Source organism: Rhinatrema bivittatum, chromosome 9, assembly GCF_901001135.1.
Source record: "Rhinatrema bivittatum chromosome 9, aRhiBiv1.1, whole genome shotgun sequence".
Classification (NCBI taxonomy): Eukaryota; Metazoa; Chordata; class Amphibia; order Gymnophiona; family Rhinatrematidae; genus Rhinatrema; species Rhinatrema bivittatum.
Genome location: NC_042623.1, coordinates 176,124,632 through 176,144,861, shown reverse-complemented (window position 1 = coordinate 176,144,861; position 20,230 = coordinate 176,124,632). Strand labels below are relative to the sequence as shown.

Here is a 20,230-nt window from a genome sequence, read left to right as displayed (position 1 = left end):
GACTCATCTGAGGAAGAACATGCTAGGAGAAGCACTTCTTGACCGCTAAGTTTCGATACAAAAATGGAGTCATATATATCTGAGGTGTAGAAATCCTAGGGAATGGTACACAAGAAGAGGAGAAATACCATTGGTCATGAAACAGAAGAGAGACCTCTGGGTGATATTTCCAATAATTCCAAAGAAGCAAAAAATTGTGCAAGGCAGCAGCCAAAGCTGAAAGGATACTAGAGTATAATAGGTGAGGCATAACTAGTAGTAAAAAAGTGATTATGCCACTGTACAGATTGTTGGTGAGACCTTGCCTGGAATATTGTGTCCAGTTCTGGAGGCCATACCTCCAGAAGGATACAGAGAGTGGAAGCTGTCCAGAGAAGGGCTACCAAATGGTGCTGGGTCTGCACCAAAAACCCCATGAGATGAGACTTATGGATTTAAGTATGATTACCATACAAAAAAGGAGGGACAGGGGAAATGTGAAATGTGAGAGAGGCGTTCTAATACCCTGAACGTTATTAATGATGTGCAGGAGATTCTCAAGTTGAGGGTACAATAGAAGCTCCTAGTTAAATACCGGTAAGTTTTTAATAAATGTCTAACCAAAACTACCATCCTTGCAAGAGTCCTCTTTGAGACAGTAATGCTTGATCAGATGCTTGCTCTGCAGTTCCCTTGAACTGATACAGTGCAAAGGCATGCTACTGAAGTTGAAGTCACTTGATTTTGATGAGCTTTCATTTTATTAGAAAGGTAAATTAGCAGAGGAAAATACAGTGAGAAAGCCAAGTAAAGAGGGGTTTGTTTGTTTTGGGTTTTTTTAACTGATAGGCCTTGCTTAATTTGGTCATAGGAAAAGCAAGTTTGCTTACTGTAAACAGTGCTTTCATAGATAGCAGGATGAATTAGCCATTACATATGGGTGAATTCATCCGGCGGCACCAAATGGCCTTGTCTATCCAAACTTTGAGCTCTACTGAGTATGTGCAGGAGTTCCCATATGGGTATTGCCTCATGAGCCTCCTCAGTCATTTTTTGTCTGAGATAAAGTATGGGCATGCATTTTGTCTCTTCTTCAAAAGTTTACCATATGCTTTCTTTAAACTCATTTTTCCTTCTCTTTTATTGCTGCCCCAGCAACACCCATAAACATCACTTTTCAGTGCTACCAAAAAAAACTCCAAAAAAGAAAAGTTCCAAAGAAGACTATATCAGATAGGAGATAGATTCTTCTAGAACCCCCTCCTCTCCAGCCTTCTCAGTAATGTCAGGGAAGAAGAAAGGCACAGTCAATGGCTTTAAAAACTGTATTTGTAGCCATATTATGTCCATCACCAATGAGCACCAACTCTATTACAAAAGTGCTTAGGATCTGACCATGATTAGACAAACTATTGTATATCCCCTGCAGTTGCAGTGCTCCAGAGCAGTCAAGATAGAAGGGCTGTGGTCAGTTTGTCTGGAGCTATAGTAAGCTTTCCTCCCATTAGCACATACCAAAGCCTCGAGGTCAAGTGAAACTGGGCAGCAGGTGTCAAATGTAAAAGTACCACCACTTGGAGGAGCCGCCGTACGCACAAATGACATGATGTATCTAGCATCATCAATGCAGGGAGCATTGTTAGCCTTTTTGATGCACAATGCATCGCTGCACAGAATTCTGATGCACCCAAAGCCTGACACACTGTACACCTGATGCACAGTGCACCAATGTACTCAATACATGGACTCTCAATGCTTTTGACACATGATGCTTTGATGCTGGACATCGTTCAAAATGCATTCTACTGTAATACACTCGATGCAACTTGGACTCCAATCTTCATCCCAGGCTCCACAAACCCTGTCGACACTCTCAGGGGTATCCTCTCATTGCAGCTCCAAACATGTTGCTTATGATAACTCTGGGTATTCCAAGACTAAGAAAAACATTCCTCTTCCACGTGTAATGGCTAATTCAGCCTGCTTATCGACAAAGAAAGGATCAGTTGAGGAGATTTTCTGTAAGATTTGAACATTTCCAAGTAAAATAATAGAGTTGTTCTAGAGTCCAAGGTATGAAGAGTTTGTTCAGATTTGTTGGAATGAGTTTTCAGAAAAAATGCTAGTAGTACCAAAGATCGATTCAAATGAATATGCGAAACTACTTTAGATATAAACTTAGAATGAGTTCTCAATACTATCCTACTCTTGAAAATTTGCGTATAGGATACGTGTACTATTAAGGCCTGATCTCTCTCAATTTGCGGGCTGAGTTTATCACTATCAAAAATATCACTTTCCAAGAAAAACATTTAAAGACCATTGATGCTAAAGGTTCAGAAGCAGGATACATTTCTTTAGAAAATATTACGCTGAGATCCCATTGAATAGGGGGAACCAAAATATGATGATGAAGATGGTAGAGGTCTTTAATGAATTTCACCACTATGGGATAAAAAAGCTGAAAGACCTTCTGGATGTTGGTGATACACCACAATAGCACTTAAGTGAATTCTGATGGAGTCACTCTTTTATACTGATTTAAAGAGACTGAGCAGATACCAAAGTAATGTTGAAGTCAAAAATTTGAATGGATACTCCTTCTGAGATGTACGCCAAATAGAAAACCTTTTCCATTTAAAATTGTAGAAACATCTGGAGGAAGACCTTCTTGCTGCTAAAATTATGTCTTATCCATGCTGTGAATGTAGAGACTAAATTTTGGGGTAAAGAAGCATCCAGGGGTGTTAAGTGACGTGCCATCATTTAAGTTAGTGTGGAATGCTCGGATTAGGCTAAAACATTTTTAGTCATTGCTCCCACCTTTAGAATAAGCTTCCAGTGGATATTAGACAAAAGAAGAATTCTCATCTTTCAAAAGAAGCTGAAGATGTAGCTCTTCCCTAGAAGTAGACAGTTAGTAAGAAAAGATGGCTCTAGAGGTAATAGATGGGGTTGGGATAGTGCAAATGCTGACTGTGATTTTGCAAACGCTGGCTCTGATTTTTATCGACTTGTCTATGGTTTTAGTTTTGATTGAATTATGTATTTTTATTTTGTTTTCTGGGTTTGATTGTTGATGTGTATTTTTATATTTTTATTATGTTGATGTTAAGGAGTTTTTGTTAATTTATGAGTTATTACTGTGATTAAATTACACTGTACTGTTAGTATGATTTTTTTGATCAATGGAGTAGTATATAAAATGTTTTAAATAAAGTAAATGTTTTTTTGCACTGGGATAGCAATAGCTTGCATAGTTTCTGTATTTCAAAACACTTTGAAAGTCTTCCTTTCATTGCACTTCTTCCTCTAACTTGAATGGAATAGCTTCTGCCATTTTTGGAAGGAAGGCAGGGTAGGTCATGTCCTCTGATGCAGTAGTAGTCCTAGTTGGCTATGGTGAAGAGTCTGAAAGCAACCCTGTTGACTACTCAAAAAAACAGTAAGAGTACGAGTTGTAAGACAAATGAGAATCATTCCCAGAATTATAGATAATAAGTTGAGGCTCCCATGACAACACTTGAGGAATCAGAAGTATCTTCTGATATAGTGAAATAGCAGAAAACATTTCTAAAACAGATTCCATGAGCAAAGAAGGAAGAATGAACAGGATCTTCACATTGTTACTAAAAAACTCCAACCATAATTTTTGCATGAAAGGATGGTACTCAGGTGCAGAAAACTGCGCCCATTGATCTACTATCCCCCGCTGACGAATCAGTTAAGGGAGTTCAAAGGTCAGCCTGATGATTGCCTGGGTAAGGACATGTCCTTACCCAGGCAATCATCAGGCTGGGAACACCAGGCTTAGTAAAATCAGAGGAAGATAATTCTCCCTGAGCTTCTAAGCAGCGCTGGCACAAGTTAGAAGGCACTCAAGGCTGAGACACCTGAATATGACAGGCAGCACAGAGAGAAGGGGGCTTATGTTTCTTAGTCACAGGTGCCATTAGTCTGTCAGTACACTTAACTGACACTTAATTCTATTCAGCCAGATTCTACCACTTCCACATGTAAAAATGTTATTACTAATGTAAATACCTATACCTAATGTTATTCTCTCCCTTTTCTTCTCTCCTCCCAGTTCTTTTACCTTGTTATTTGTAACTGCTTCCTTCTACACAAATAGGTTATTGAATTGTTCACTGTACACCCCTGTTATATGTAAACCGGCATGATGTGTTTGCAACATGAATGCCGGTATATAAAAATTTTAAATAAACAAATAAATAAATAAATAAACAAACAGGCGACTGAAGGTATGCGTCCAGCTGAATTCACTCTTCAAAAATTAGGCGCAAAAAATTTAGGGGTCCCAAGGCTAGGCGTTGCAAAACTAGGCATACTTCTGCCGCACCAAACTTAAGCTTCAACCAATGCATCTCAGACTGTGCGCACAGGCAGCGCCCCCAAAAGAAACTGGGCACACAACTCGGAAGCACAGCTAGACGCACCGCATGCACCGATGGTCCTGAAAAGGGCAGCCTAATGTGCAGAAAAAAAAACGTATGAAAACGCCATTGTAACCTACCACATGGCGCACAGAAAAGAAAACGTAACAGTGGGGCTTAGCCCACCCAGGCTGCTCAAGTCCCTTAACCTCCCATGGGAGCAGGAATGAACGTTGGAACAGCGCACCGAGCACAGAGACCGGAGGAAGGGGAAGGCCTACAAATAACCCTTCTAACTCTGTCTTTCTCCTCTTTCTTTTTTTTTTAAACATTACCTGAGCTCAGCCCTTCCCGGCTGAGAACAGAGATGGTCTCCAGCTGCAGGGGAGGGGGGGGGGGGGGAGAGCATATACCGTCACTGCTGCACTCAGCTTCTTGCACCCGCTGCCTTTCAGCTGTTTTAATCAGCGCCAGATGAGAAAAGGTTCTCATCTGTGGGACCATGGAAATCACCTCAGGAATTCTCAACTGGGAGAGGGAGCATTTGGCATCTCCGCAAATTAAAACTCCAATTATTTCTCCTGTAAACTTTGAAGCAATCCCGGATAGGGAAAAGAACGTCCACCATCTGCTGGAGACAGAAAATACTGGCAGGCTAATGTCACTGCAGGAGTATATATACTGTGACATCGGTTTGCTCAGTCTCCATCTGCTGGTAGAGGTGCACAACCCACTGGTTCTGAATTCATCTTTCCAGGTGCTAGGAAATGAGTGAATGCAGGAATATTTGCTTAATTTCATAACAGTGCTTTGCTCTGTAAAACTTAAGATAACTTATCTACCGTATTAAATCTTTTAAACCATTATGCTGCTATATTCAAGCTGATTAACTACCTCACAAAGGTGCAAATTTTTGTATCATAAATTATCTGGTTCTTAGATCAGTTAGCACCTGCAGCAACATTCATACAGGAGACATGGGCTCATAGTAATGGAGACTGAACATCTTATGTTTGCATGTCATGTATAATTTGAAACATTTTTTTTTCCTTTTATGAGGACACTCACTAATTAAAAGAAAAAGAAAAACACTAAAAATAACAACACATCAAAAATGCAAAACTTGGAAAATACACTAAGTGGCCTAAGATAGAGCAAAAAATCCTTTTACTTAAGTGGAAGAAAAATGACTGAGGAAACTCCCGCAGTGGTGGCTGCAAAGGAATACATGTGCATACTCAGAAAGACATCTGAGAGACCATCAACATCTACGTTGTCTGGTAACATCACCCACGTGTGGCTGAATTTAGTCTCATTTGTCTATGAAGACAAATGACTGAATCAAGGCTTTTATATAATGGTTACTGATCCCATATATATATACATACACACACACATATATATATATATATATATATATGAAATAGTATGCAAGAATATGCCTATACAATATTCATATATAATGTAAATCTTATTCTTAAAACTATTAAAAATGGAATACAATTCTAAATAAATATTTGCATGACTTAATGTTTTTAATATCTACTACCACCGATAGCTAGATTACCTCAAAAAACTATGGAAGGAGATATATTTTCACAAAAACTTGCATCACTACAAACACAATTGAACCAATTTCATAATGAATTGAAATCAATCAAAATAAAAAAGGGATGAATCTTATGATTCCCAGGCTTTGTCTATGATTGAACAGCAATAAATGGCATGCCAAATTTCGCACGTTCAGTTCTTTTAACAATTCCTCTGATGAGGACTTCCCTTCAGAAACAGTGCAGGGAAGCAGTTAAACAGCACAATTCAATGTTCCCACTGGCTCTGCAAATAATTTACAAAATGACCAACCTTTTTTAGATATGCAACACACCTCCTGAAGATCATACACCAGAGATCCATGACAGACAGTTTGGGGTGTGGCCCAACCACATTTAGACCAGTCCAAATGCATTCCTAGATCTCAACGGTAAATAACAGTGTTTTAAACTTATCTTCCAGACAGCTTTCTTGTATTGAGATAGCCATTTTACAGAAAGGTCTTTCATTTATACCTACTTGTTGCTATGATTCCTTTAATGTACAAACTTATTTACATAATTTTTTTGGAAATTGAAGATTGCATTACATTTTGCAAAGCGTCCCAGAGAATTGTAACTGGCTTGGTTTGCTCCTAAGTCCTCTTGGGTTCCACCAGAGCTCCCAGATCCCATAGTGGCTGCTTTTAAAACTCTGATCCTGAAGGGTGTGAGTATAATGGAGAATACATGACATTTTTCCCATAACAAGTTTACTAAAAAAAGAAAGACAAGCTTGTGTGTCATTACACAATGATCCCAATATCGTTATTCATCCAGCAAATAAAGGAGATGGAGTGGTGGTGCAAAATGTTGATCAATATGTGCGAGAGGCCCTCCATCAATTACAGGATAGTTATTGAGTATTTAACGGGCTGCAGTTAAAGAAGCTTCCAGTATAATGACCGGATACAAGCTTACTTTCAATTAGGAGGTGGTATTGTCTCGACACTGGTGTAAGATAATGTGCAGTTTCTTTGTAACATATTGAGGGGTATTGCAAATTTGATTTAATTATTATTTCATTCCAGTTGAGAGGTTGTAAGGAAAAGGCTTTTTGAATTCATTAAGTAATTTGTATTTTTGCTTTGTCAACAGTGGCAACATACAGTTTAAAGATTAACGAAGGTATTTGGCATACCAATAAGAAAATAGGACACTACCACATAAAATTACTTTTGAAGATTTGTAATCTTTGAACTCTTTAGCTAATATAGCTTAAAGCGAGACATTATTGTAATGAGGGTATAACTCGTCCTTTTCAGATATTTTACAGTGTTGAAACTTGTCACTTGAATGAGCATCACATCAGAAATTGGACATTCAAAGATACTGCAAGCTTGACATCAGTCGATGTATCATTGGAATAGATTTCCCATGGCAAACAAGAACCCCCGATGAAGCCTTATTATAGGCGAAACAAAGACCTTTGGTTGGGAGTATGACGTGGGTAGTATGGCACTCAGAAGGAATACAACAATTCAATTTTCCCAAGAAGTCTTTCAATACACATGAGACTGTTTTATGGACAATATGCTACTGAAAAATTTTGTTTAAGAATAGTATATCTTTGGTTATATAACTTAAAATATAGCAGTGAGTGTAGTTCTGAAAATACTTCTCTATACACTGATGAATTGTTTGTGTAGTATATTATATTTTAAGTTGCGAGCTTAGCATTGTTAAAGAAGCACTTATTGGTAATCCTAATAGTTTTGACCTATAGTAGAGAGATTATGACAGTGTGTTTGTGTTATGAGTGTTTGAGAGTGAATGGCATGCATGTGATTATAATATGGGTATAGCACTGTAATATAGGCATTTAAATATGTAGGTCCTGCCTCTTGTTATTTAATAGTTTTAAGTATGTATAACAGAATAAAAGATATGCATTCTCTATGAATATTGTATGGGTATACTCTTGCATACTATTTTGTATTCACATACTGTGAGGAAGCCTTTTGTTTTGATATAGTACCAATTTGTTTATATATATATATATATATATATATATATATATATATATAAAGATATACATACACACACACACACAACACACACAATATAAATACATATGAAACTGAAGATTTGTAACAGGATTATTGACTGGGTTAGAGAAGATCATATGACTGAAAATAATCTACTGCCCTTTTAGAAGGCAATAGATCATAGTACATAGTCAATGTGAAGGCATTTTCCTTCTGGTTTGGGGAGAAAGTCAGACAGCAAATACATACTAATCTTCTTGGGAGGGCACTATGGTCTTAGAAAGTAACTGTTTCCTCAGCCTCGCCACAAGGTCAATGTCTTTCCACTAAGTCTCAGTGTCAATCCATATTTACCATATATGAAATGAATTCTAACACTGGTCCCGATTCAATAAAGCTTTTTGTCATTTCGTGCCTATGAGAAAAAGCAGCTCAGTATATCAAGCCCAAACTAAAAATTTACAATACATAATGGCAAGATTGAAAACAGCTTTCTTTCCAACTGTGCAAGTAAAATTTTCTCTCTTCTTCGAAGATAATTCTACAATTACATGTACAGGAACATACTAACAGAATGATATGAAGTTTTGAAAAGGATATTGATCATGAGTTCTTTGTCTTTTAGCAAGAGAATCTTCATCACTAATTCCAGCCATCAAATATTTTAGCCCTGTAATCCAAGTTCGAGCCTCTTCTGGATTAGAAGTGATCAGATCAACGGACTCCATATGGTTCCCATGATATATGGTAAAGCAGCAACTAGGGTCAAAGTTCCCTTCAGCATGGCGATGAAATAATTCTGATTGACGTCCTTCAGTGACTTTATAAATTGAATCAATAATGACTGGAAAAAAAAGAATGCAATACAGATTTTAATTTTCCGCCTTACACTGCATAAAACAAGTGCTCTTTTTATTCAAACTGCATTGAATGCTTCATGCACATTTACAATAGACAGGATAATTTCACATGTGAGCACCAAAAATATTTCAGATCATCAATTTAATTATGAATATCAAAGTTTATATATGATATTAAAAAGACAACATATGAATATTAACATGAAAAGATCAGTGTCGATATTGATAAAATGTTTTAAAAACAATGCCTCTCACAAATGTTTGAACATAAGAGAAAAACTAGATTTCTTGACTGGAAAGAAGAAGCATTTCTCAGCATAAACCTCCTATCAACTCCTCTGGCACAGAGGTGGGAAACAAAGCAGTTTTATAGATAACAATTGCACCTGCTTGTCTGTATCTGGTCTTCTCCGATGACAAACAGTACAATGAACCATACAGATGGATCATTTGATCGTCTCATACTAGTTTCAGATAAGTCCTCCGGAGTTGTCTAGGAAAACATTCTGGACATATACAAGGTTCCTCAGTTTACTAATATTCAGAAAAAGTGTCTAAGTGGAATTTGAACACCACGAGCAGGGAGGTGAGTGGGTTGTGCATTTCATTCCACTGCTGTCATCAGAAGACAGCAAAAACAGGTAAGCAATTACATTTTTTTTTCTAATGACACACTCAGGGTGGTCTTCAAATAAAAAGGGAACAAAACTAGACATATAAATAAAGAAATGGTGTAACCTGTGTTAACTTTAGGAGAAGGCATGGGGGTAACCTGGAGTGGTAATTACTACCCTAAACAACTTGTTGGATAGTCTGGATGGACCATTTGGGTCTTTTTCTGTCATCATTTACTATGTTACTATATGAATACCACCAATGGGTGAAATTATTTTGTACTGGAATACTTCCCTTTTGACTTTTTTCTTAACCATTAAATATGCTTTTAAATCCAGAAACCCCGACTCATCCTGACCTTGGCCTCCCATGTTAAACATGTTTTTATTTTAATACTTAAGACAAATAATTTCTATTATTCTCTTATCTGTGTCTCTCAACTAGATTGTAAGCTCCATGGAGCAGGGACTGACTGTTTATGTATTTGTACAGCGCTGTGTACATCTAGTAGCACTGCAGAATTGTTAAGTAGTAATAGATTCCAGGGATGACCATCTGAAAATCTACAGAAACCGAAGGGACTTGGGCTCTACTTCACAAATAGTAGAACATACATCCTCCTAATGAAAGGTCATATTTTGAGAACTGTGACTGGTGAAATGTGTGAACTGAAATCCATGACACAGCTTTGCAAATCTCTTCTACGGAGGCAGACCTCAGACTGTCAACCAATGTCACCATAGCCATAATAGCATGGACCTTGATGTACCTTTCTAAGGTCAGACCTGCATAGCAATGAGAAATATAATTTCCTAACCAATTAAAAATGGTATCATTTTGCCGCGGAGAGGCCCAGCCTGTCAGGATAAAAAATGTTAGGTGGTAGTAGTGGAAGGATTGATCAGCATAGCTTTATTTAGAAAGAGATATCATGGTTCCTCTCTCAACTGTTAGTTTTTTCCTGCTATGTTACTTTCTGATAGGCTGAAGAACTGGCCTATTATTCACGATGCCCATGCTGTTTTATAGAACCTAGATTTTCAAAACACTGGACTGGAAATAGCATGATTCAGTGAGCTCTTCTATATGGCTTAAGCCTTTCTGGAATCCCGATTGTATTGACACAGGTTGCTTCTTGAGTTTTCAAGAACTTATAGAGAATATCCAATTACCTATTTAGCAATGTACAATTAACACTGTTTTAGTGTTTCAGCTCTCATTCATCCATTACAAAATTAACCTCCTGTCTAAAATTAGAGGACAGTGAAGTATAGATTATTTTTAAAAGAAAGCAAGTTTGCTTACCTGTGAACAGTGTTCTCTATAAATTAGCCATAACATATGGGTGATATCTGATAATGCCAACACAGACCCAGCTTTCTGAGCTCAGTACCGAGCATGCAGGGGAGCTCCTGCACATTATTGCTCCTTGTGAGCCCCTCCTCAGTCTCTTTCAGAGCGTAAGCTTTAGCGAGCTAGACGATTTTCCAAGGATTCAGATGGGTATTAAGAATGGGTGGCTTCATCTTGCTGTCTATGGAGAATCCCCTTTACAAGTAAACAAACTTGCTTTCCCTGTCAACAAGCAGGCATGACTCAGCCATAATACCTGGGGAGTCACAAGCTGAGGGTTGCATTGAAGAGCAACTGCTTTTTCAGACAACCCAGATCATACCAGTGAAGAATGAATTACTGTGTGAACAGACTGCACAGAAATGCCTATCCAAAGTTACTGTCTCCTTGGGACATGCTGATCAGATAGTAGTGGGACAGAAAGATGTGAACAATTTTGCAAATGTCTTCAATGGAAGAGACCCTGAGGTGAGCCACTAAAGTTACCAAAGCCCTCACTTGACAAGCCTTGACAGAATATAATCTGAAGCCAGCCAGTTTATAACAGTGTGCTATACAGTCCGCTAGCCAATTAGACACAGTTCATTTGGTAACTGATCTTCCCAATTTATTGAGATCAGGACTCACAATTAGTTGAGATACTTGATGGTAATAAACGTTTGGTAATATTGTAAGGATCTCTTAAAGTCCAAGGAGTGAAAAGCCCATTCTTTGTACACATGCAATCTTGCAAAAAATGTTGGCAGCACCATAGCTTGAGTAATGTGGAATGCAGTCACGTTCATAGAACTTACCATTTTATATCAAAATTGCAGGTATTGCAAATATGTACCCAGAGCACAGAATTTTCTAATTCTTCATGCCGATGTAATAGCCATGAGAAATAACATTTTCTAGGTGAGGAACTTCAAGTCCACTAACTTGAGAGGTTTGAAAGGAGGCTTCATGAGTCCAGCTAGGACGATGCTGAAATCCCAAAGCACTGGAGGTTTACTAACCAGAGGCTTAGAATGCTAGATTTCTTTCATGAATTTTGACACTAAATTATGGAGAGAAAATCGGAGTCCCCTCCATTGGTGATATAATGCAATGGCACTGAGATGGCACATGCAAGCAGACAGCAGAGGAGACTACTGCTCATTCAACGTCTGCAGAGATGGCAGAGCCTGCCGTTCTCCTGTATGATAAGAGTCTAAAATATCCCCAGTGGCATTGGAGACTGAAATGAAAGACAGATGTGGTATGGATATAGAAAGAGGCTTTTTTTTTTTTTTTTTTTTTAACTGGGGTTGAGAGGGAAAAAAAGCCTATTCTTTTAGCAACTGATCAGTTCCTTCCTACCCTACCCTTCTACCCACCCATCCCTGAGTTTACTTTCTTACATACTCTTCCCTGGACTCCTAGATAATTTGCTTCAATTAGTAGTAATTTCTTTCAGCTCAGATAATTGTAACTTATACTGTCATATTGCTTGTAAAAAAAAAAAAAATGGTTTTCATATTCTTCCTATTTATCTTTACTGGCTTACACTAATACTTTCACATTTTCATTTCAAATCCCTATAAGAAAAAAAAATATTTGCTAGAGAATAAATTTACTTTACCTTATCTATTTGATTTTAAGGAATTAGTGATATTACAGAATGTCCTTCTTTCAATGCAACAATTGTGAGGCTTATTTCCCAAAGCTTACTATTTGAAGAATCAAAGGCTGACCCTTTTGCCTTCAGCAGTCTATAATTAAAATGGAGCTGATTCATCTAAGGGAAAAGTTGTCCAGGATTCAGTTAACCTCCCCTTCCTTGAACCATCCAGTATCCCTCGCCTATCTCCCTCAGTGCTTACAGAAACCCAGGACAAAAAAAAATTGTTTACAGTTGGCTCTGGTAGAACAAGACATGTGACACACACACACACCTTCCCCAAATTTACAGAATCCTATGCATCAACCCCTACTTACCCAGACATGTCGGACATCCAGGATTCAAAAACCTAGGGGCAACTGGATAACAGTGGGCTCTGACAGACTAAGGCTTGTGATGAAGAGGCACCCACTCTCCCCACTGTTACCCTTACAAAATGCTTTTTCTGCATTGGAGAATGAAGAAACCTCAATATTAGATTTTGAAGTGATTTCTAAAAGTTATTGTGGTTTGAGTTCTCTCTACCTTACACACATTGTTAAATGTAAACCGGTTTGATATGATTCTTGTCATGAAAGCCGGTATAGCAAAATTAATTAATAAATAAATAAGTTGCCCAATGCACGCAGAAGCCCTTCAACAGATTCAAATGTCATAAAAGAAAGCTGCTTCTGCTGGGAGACTCGATCATCAGAGGAACCAATTTGGGAGCACATTTTGATGTCGACAACAGTTAAATGCCTTCCAGGATCCTCAGTTAGAAGAAATACAAACCAGTTAGTGCAAGTCATTGAAGAAGAAAGTAAGAACATTGATATCAGCGTGATCATCCATCTGGGGGTCAATGACCTCGATAGAATTGGTTGCCATGAAGTACAAAAAGATTTCCAAAATCTAGGAAAGATAAAACACACTGCTAAGACTATTGCCTTTTTAGAAGTACTACCTTTTCATGGAAAGGGAAATGAGAAGCTATGCCATATAGATAATTTCAATTCTTGGCTCAAAGCCTGGTATACAGAAAGTGGTTTTGGATACATTGAAGGCTGAGGTTGTGTATGGAGCAGTAAAAAGTTATATGGTAAGGATGGCCTGCATTTGTCTATAGCAGAAAGGAGAATGCTAAGTGAGAAATTCAGATCATATATTATCAGACATTTAAACTAAAGGATGGGGGTGACAGGATATGGCCAAAAAAATTGACAACCAACAAACGTGTAGGAGAAAAAATCAGCACTCCAAAAATTATCCATACAAAAGAAAAGTGAGATGCAAGGAAGATATACAGTCCACGACTTAGTTAATGAATAAAGTAATTTTTTCTTCTTATTTCTCTGTGAATTCAAAGCGGCTCATCCAAAGCTCATTACAATATGAGACAGTCCTCAACAAGGTCCCCCGACATGGACCTGTGTTTCATCCAAAGCTGCATCGGGAGGGACTAATAAAGTGTATAATTTCAACCACTTAGCTAATCGTCCATATCTGTCCTGGGCAGAAACCAAGATACTGTCACCCACCGAGATCTGTTGGGCGGTGACATGGTCCTCCATTCACACCTTTTCGAGGTTCTACCGCTTGGATGTTCAGGCCAGGGAGGACACAGCATACGCAAGGGCAGTACTAAGTGGGCCACAGGGAGCCTCCCACACGGTTCGGGAGTAGCTTTTGTACATCCCATTGGTCCTGAGTCCATCTGCTACACGCTAGGAAATGGAGAAATTACTTACCTGATAATTTCATTTTCCTTAGTGTAGACAGATGGACTCAGTATCCCTCCCACAGCTGCCTCAACATACGGAAACCTCAGGTGACAATCCCCAAGAGCAAGACAAACACGGGTAAGCCAGGTAAGACACCCATAGTTACCGGGTGTCGGCGTTTCTCGGTTGATGACATTGGCGGTCTCTTGCTACAATTCACGTCAACTAGTTCAAGTTAATCAAGTTAACCAAGTTATCCAAACATACATATATCCACTATTGCTTTTTGAGGAGAATACTGAAGAGCAGTGTTGCATCCATCGACACTGCTCTTCGGTGTTGATGGATGCGTCACCCGACATGCCTCACCTCTATTTCAGCCTTCTCCACCAGCCTCGGGAGAATGGCGTCTGAAGCATCTCCTTGCCACACCCTCTGGCTTCCCTGGAGCAGCTCTGGCATGGCATCCCGCCATGTTGGCCTGAAGCCTCCTAGGGTGCGCGCAGGCGCACGCCTCACGTCTTGTAGCAGTGTTGGCGCAAACCTTGGGGGCGTCCCCCTCGAGTGACGTCACTGCCTCCGTATTCAAAAGGTTGCCCATTTGCTGACTCTCCCGTGTTAGCAACAGATTGGATTCGCTCTGGTCTGAAGCTGCTCTGCCGCTTCTACACTGCTGGAAGCCATCTTCACCCTCCGGGGTTCTACTAACCTGGGTACCCGCTCCTTGGGGGCCCTTTGCTTATTTCCAGGTGCCTATCCTAAATACAGGTACTCGCTCCTCGAGGGCCTGTGTCTATATCCTGGTGCCTGCTACCAATACTTCAACCTGCTGGAACTCTACCTATCAGCTACAGAGAGTGAGTACAACTTCTACCAGTCTGCCATCTACAGCTCCTCGCTGCCCATCTGCATCGGGCCCTACATCACCATTGTGGAACGGGTCTCTCCTCTGTTGAGGATTACAGACTGTTAATACCTATCCTCTCTCTACTACTCATTGGGAACTCTATCTACTCAGCTACCAGGGAGTGTATTATAACATCTGCCAGTCTGTCTCTCCTACAGTGCCTTACTGGACATCCATCGGGGCCTTATACCACCATTGTGTGACGGATCTCCTATGCCAAGGATCACAGACTGTTGCTATCTAACCTACTCTCTACTGCCACCTCTGGTGGACCACACTAGCTGTATAATAAAAGATACATTCTCTGTGTTTGTGCATCTGAATCTAGCCCGGTGCTTCAGTTCCCTACGGGGCTCCTCCCCGTAGGATACACCATCACTGTTGCCCCTGAGAATCCACCAAACACCTTATTATCATAACAGCAGAGCTTTCTGCATGGGTATATGTAATGCTGATGTCAGATTGAAATCTGACTCCCATCTCCAACTGCTATCAGGAGCACACTATACCCATTGGTCCTGCGTCCATCTGTCTACAGTAAGGAAAACGAAATTATCAGGTAAGTAATTTCTTCAATTTTTGAAATTCAAAACCTGGGTCTTCGTGTGACTTCTCTGCATCCTATTTGATCACTAGTGCTGAGATGGTCTCCCATCTGGGCATTAGAAACATTATCTCCGTTAGTGAGCACCAAGTCAAATATTGCATCTTCCCTCAGGGGTTCCATTACCGTTTGATTGAAGAGAGTCCCTTGCAGAGCATCCACTATCTCTCTACTTCTGGTAGATTCCACAGAAAGGATTCTCCATGTCTACATCCGGCAGATTAAAATCTCCCATATTCAAGACTTCTCCCTTCTTTTTCACCTTCTGGATATCTGCGACCAAATCTCTGTCTAGCTCTTCAATTTGAGTCGGAGGCATATAAATCACTCCATTAAAAATGGATGTACCATATTTTTTTCAGGATGACCCATAATGCTGCTTCTCTACCCCACTTTCCTTGCAGTTCAGTTGCTTGGATATTGTTTTTGACATAAAAGAGCCACTTCTCCCCTTTTTCTGACCTCTCTGTCCTTCCTTATCAAATTATAGCCCAGTATGGCTGTGTCTCACTCATGAGAATCTGTGAACCATGTCTCCATGACTACAACAATGTCCAGGTCTACCTCCACCATTAAGGCCTGCAGAGCTTGAATTTTATTGCCCAAACTGCGAGCATTTGTATTTCATAGCTTTCCAATTTTTCTCTCTTGTTTTGTTGCACATCCTAGTCGCATTTTCTGCTTTTTTGAGTTGATTGGTTTTTGTTATTTTCTTCTCCCACTTTCTGTATTGCTTGGAGCTGGCATGTCAATTTTATTGACACAAAAGAAAAGGGAGATGCAAGGAAGATATACAATCCACGAATTAGTTAATGAATAAAGTAATTTTATTTTTCTGTGAATTCAAAGCAGCTCATCCAAAGTTCATTACAATATGAGACAGTCGTCAACAAGGTTCCCCGACACGGACCCGGGTTTCGCCCAAAGCTGTGTCGGGAGGGACTAATAAAGTATATAATTTCAACCACTGTTCTTGTATAATCGCAGTGAATGGCGATGAAAAAGTGAAACTTACTAAACATTGAATTTCAAACAGCGCGCTGGTCTCCTACTCACCGGAATAGAAAAAAAGAGAACTGAGAATTGTGAACTTAAGACACTGTGAGTCACACCAGAATAGCTGTCACTCAGACCTGTGGGCATAACCATATCTACCTGTGAATATCAACTCAGCTAAATGAATAGGTGTAACAGTACAAACAAAAAATACGTGCCGGTCAGTGTGGGGGGCAAGCAAAAAGTCGTGTGAATGTGAAGGGCTGTGAGAAATGAATGTGGACAAGTTATAATGCTGTTAAGTAAAAACTGACTACAGTCACGAATGTCTGAACAAGAGAAAATAAAAAAGTAAATAAATAAAAGAGGGGGTTGGAGGAACGGAAACTGAAGACCATATTGAATTTCAAAATTTGAAGACAAAACGGAGTAATGAGATAAACCAATCAAAAAAATAAAAATAAAAAAATAAAAAAAATTGAGTAATGTTCAGACATTCATGACTGTAGTCAGTTTTTACTTAACAGCGTTATAACTTGTCCACATTCATTTTCTCACATTATGGTTATAATTATATTGTGAGAGCCTTTCATATATGCATGTTTTAGTCTTGTTCTTTTGGTTTTTTGTGTTTTTTGTGATGCATTTAAATATAGGTGTGCCATTTTACATTCATAATTGTCAGGAGTTGTTTTTTTTATAAATTGATTCAGTTGGCATTTAGTGCCATTTTTACTCACAATTATGTATGCTTTTTACACAGTTCACAGCCTTTTTGAAAATTCATTGGCACAAAATAATCATCACACGCATATAAGATATTTCTCATACAGGTAAAATCATCTATTTTTTCATACAATGACATATTCTGGGTCAAATTGTAAGCTATATTCCCTATCACACATGTTTAATTAATATGTTCAATTTATATGTTTCATTTTACATGTATTATTCCATTTGTTACCATTTAATTGTTCGTATGATTTTTTTATTTTTGATTTACGTTTGTCTTGTATTGTTAAGTTGTATTCGTTATTTGTTTATTGTAGCCCCTGAGGCAGCCCCCATGTGGGGGCGAAACTCGGCCTGAGTCGGGCGTCTTTGTATTGGATTAACAAGTCTCCAAATAAAGAATCTTAACGGTCATTCCTTGGCATCTATTGTTTGTGTTGCCCCCACGGCTTTTTTAGATTGCCTACCTCCTTGGTTTATCAACTCAGTATTTCATTGGTGCATGGGCACTTGTGTTATAGCCTTTAAGGCGAGCAATTTGGTCAGTGTGGTTTCCACTGCCATCCTCTTGGAGGGGGAGTGGCAAGGAGATTTCACAAATTTGTCTGGAGGGATGCTGTGGAAGTCCAGAAAGTATCCCTCTCAAATGATGGTTAGGACCCACTTGTCCAACGTTATCTCGACCCATCTTTGGTAGAATAGGGCAAGCCTGCCCCCTATGGCTTCATCCTGTGGATGGGTCTCTTGATTCTCATTGTGGGGTGCGGCTGGGGCCTGGACCTGAGCTGGCTCCCCTCTTGTTGTGTCTGTTCCGAAAGGACTGGCCCCTGCCTGCAGGGCGAGGTGCTTGGCATGTATTCTTATACGGTCTAAAACGCTGTGATCCTCTGCCCTTGGATGTTCGTGGAGAGGGGCATTGGCTTCTTTTGTTCTTGTCCTCTGGTAACCGAGGTACTGGAGATTCACCCCATTTGTCGGCTAACTTCTCCAGTTCGCTTCCGAACAGGAGGGTTCCTTTAAAAGGCATTCTCGTGAATTTCGTCTTGGAGGTCACGTCGGCTGATCAGCTTCGGAGCCAGAGTTGCCTTCTGGCTGCCACAATGGATGAGATGTCCCTGGCTGAGGTGCGCACCAGGTCAGAAGTCGCATCCGTGAGGAAGGACATTGCTGGTTCTAATGTTTCGACGGGCGTGGTGGTGTTCCTGGCCAGTGACAAGCATGCGCATGTCACCACTGCACAGCAGGCAGTGATCTGCAGTGACATAGCTGCTGCATCAAATTACTGTTTAAGGATGGATTCCGGACATCTGTCTTGGGCATCCTTGAGTGCCGCTCCTCTGACTGGAATGATGGTGCGCTTTGTGACAGCGCAGATCATGGCGTCCACTTTGGGAAACACCAGGAGTTCTTTGGCTGAGGATTCCAGTGGGTATAGGGCTTCTAGGGCCTGTCCTCCCTTGAAACTGGCCTCCGGAGCATTCCATTCCAGGTCGATCAGTTGTTGTACTGCTTGCAGCAATGGGAAATGGCATGAGGCCTGACTGAGCCCGACCAGAAGAGGACCTAAATATGTATACCCTGGAGGAGAGGAGTTGCAGGGCAGATATGATACAGACCTTCCGATACCTGAAAAGTTTTAATGATGCACAATCAACAACAAACCTTTTCCACTGGAAAGAAATCAGTAGAACTAGGGATCATGAAATGAAACTCCAGGGAGGATGACTCAGAAACATCATCAGGAAATATTTTTTCATGGAGAAAGTGGTGGATGCCTGAATGCCCTTCTGGAGGAGGTGGTGGACAAAAACAGTGAAAGAATTCAAAAGGGTATGGGATAAATACTGTGCATCTCTAAAGGCTAGAGGATGGAAATGAAGAAATGAATGCATGGGGGTAACTTGCTGGTGTGCCGGTTATTACCCTTAACCAATAAGCCTTCAGACTGATGATGCTACTCCATCAGTGCTCTCTGCTTCAACAGCAGGAGGAAAACAGGAAAAGAGGAAGTAGATTCAGACAGCAAACGAGGACATTGAATTTTGCGGCCAGGGAAAGCAAATAAGCATAGGGGTAACTTGCTGATACAGCTGTTACTGCCTTTAACCAATAAGCATTAAACTCTTGATGCAATTCCAACATTTATCTCTGCTTCAACAGCAGGAGGTAACTCAAACAGAAACCAGCAAAGGCCCTGACCTTGATGGTCTGGGAAACCGATGGCAGAAACTACTATAAGCTTGCTGGGCAGACTGGATGGACCATTGGTCCTTTTCTTGTATTACTTCTATGTTTTTGTGTTTCTATGATACCACACTTGTCGTAACCAGGTCAGTGCTTTGAGAATTACCCTTACCTTCCCTTGAAAAATCTTCTGGTGAGCTCTGGCAATGAGAGGAATTCATGGGTATTCAGAATAGACCAGCGTTTTCATTTGGGTCTACTTTCCATTTTTTGAAAGATGCCCCTTTGGTTTTAACTGCCTCTATCACCTCACCATTAAACAATGCTGGCAGTCATGTAGTTTTTAATCAACATTTTTAATACATGGAATATATTTTATCTGGGCTTCCAAGATGGTATTTTTAAACAATGTCCATGCCTCATGAAAACTTAACCTCTGCAACAGTTCCTTTTATATTTTTTTTTTCTAATTTCCTCATTTTATCATAGTTTTCCTTATTCAAGTTAGATGCTACTGCAGCAGTTTTACTTAATGTCCTCCCTCCAGTGAGGTTGTCAAATTTGATTGCATTACAGCACCAGGACTGGGGGAGGGTAAGGGCTGCCAGGAGTATTAAGCCCAAGGGGGCATGGTCATCAGAGCTGCTTTTATCTAAGAACTTAGCAGGGCTCTGCACCAATGAT

General features: G+C 39.9%; 1 protein-coding gene across 3 annotated transcripts in view; it reads right to left on the bottom strand.

The window, feature by feature from the left end:
- PLCH1 (phospholipase C eta 1) overlaps positions 1 to 20,230 on the bottom strand; it is a 342,167-nt gene that overhangs the window by 163,595 nt on the left and 158,342 nt on the right. For all 3 annotated transcript variants that reach the window (XM_029616576.1, XM_029616579.1, XM_029616578.1), the window contains exon 4: positions 8,551 to 8,794. In XM_029616576.1, coding sequence (XP_029472436.1) covers positions 8,551 to 8,794 — 244 coding nt within the window. The remainder of the gene's footprint in view (positions 1 to 8,550; positions 8,795 to 20,230) is intronic.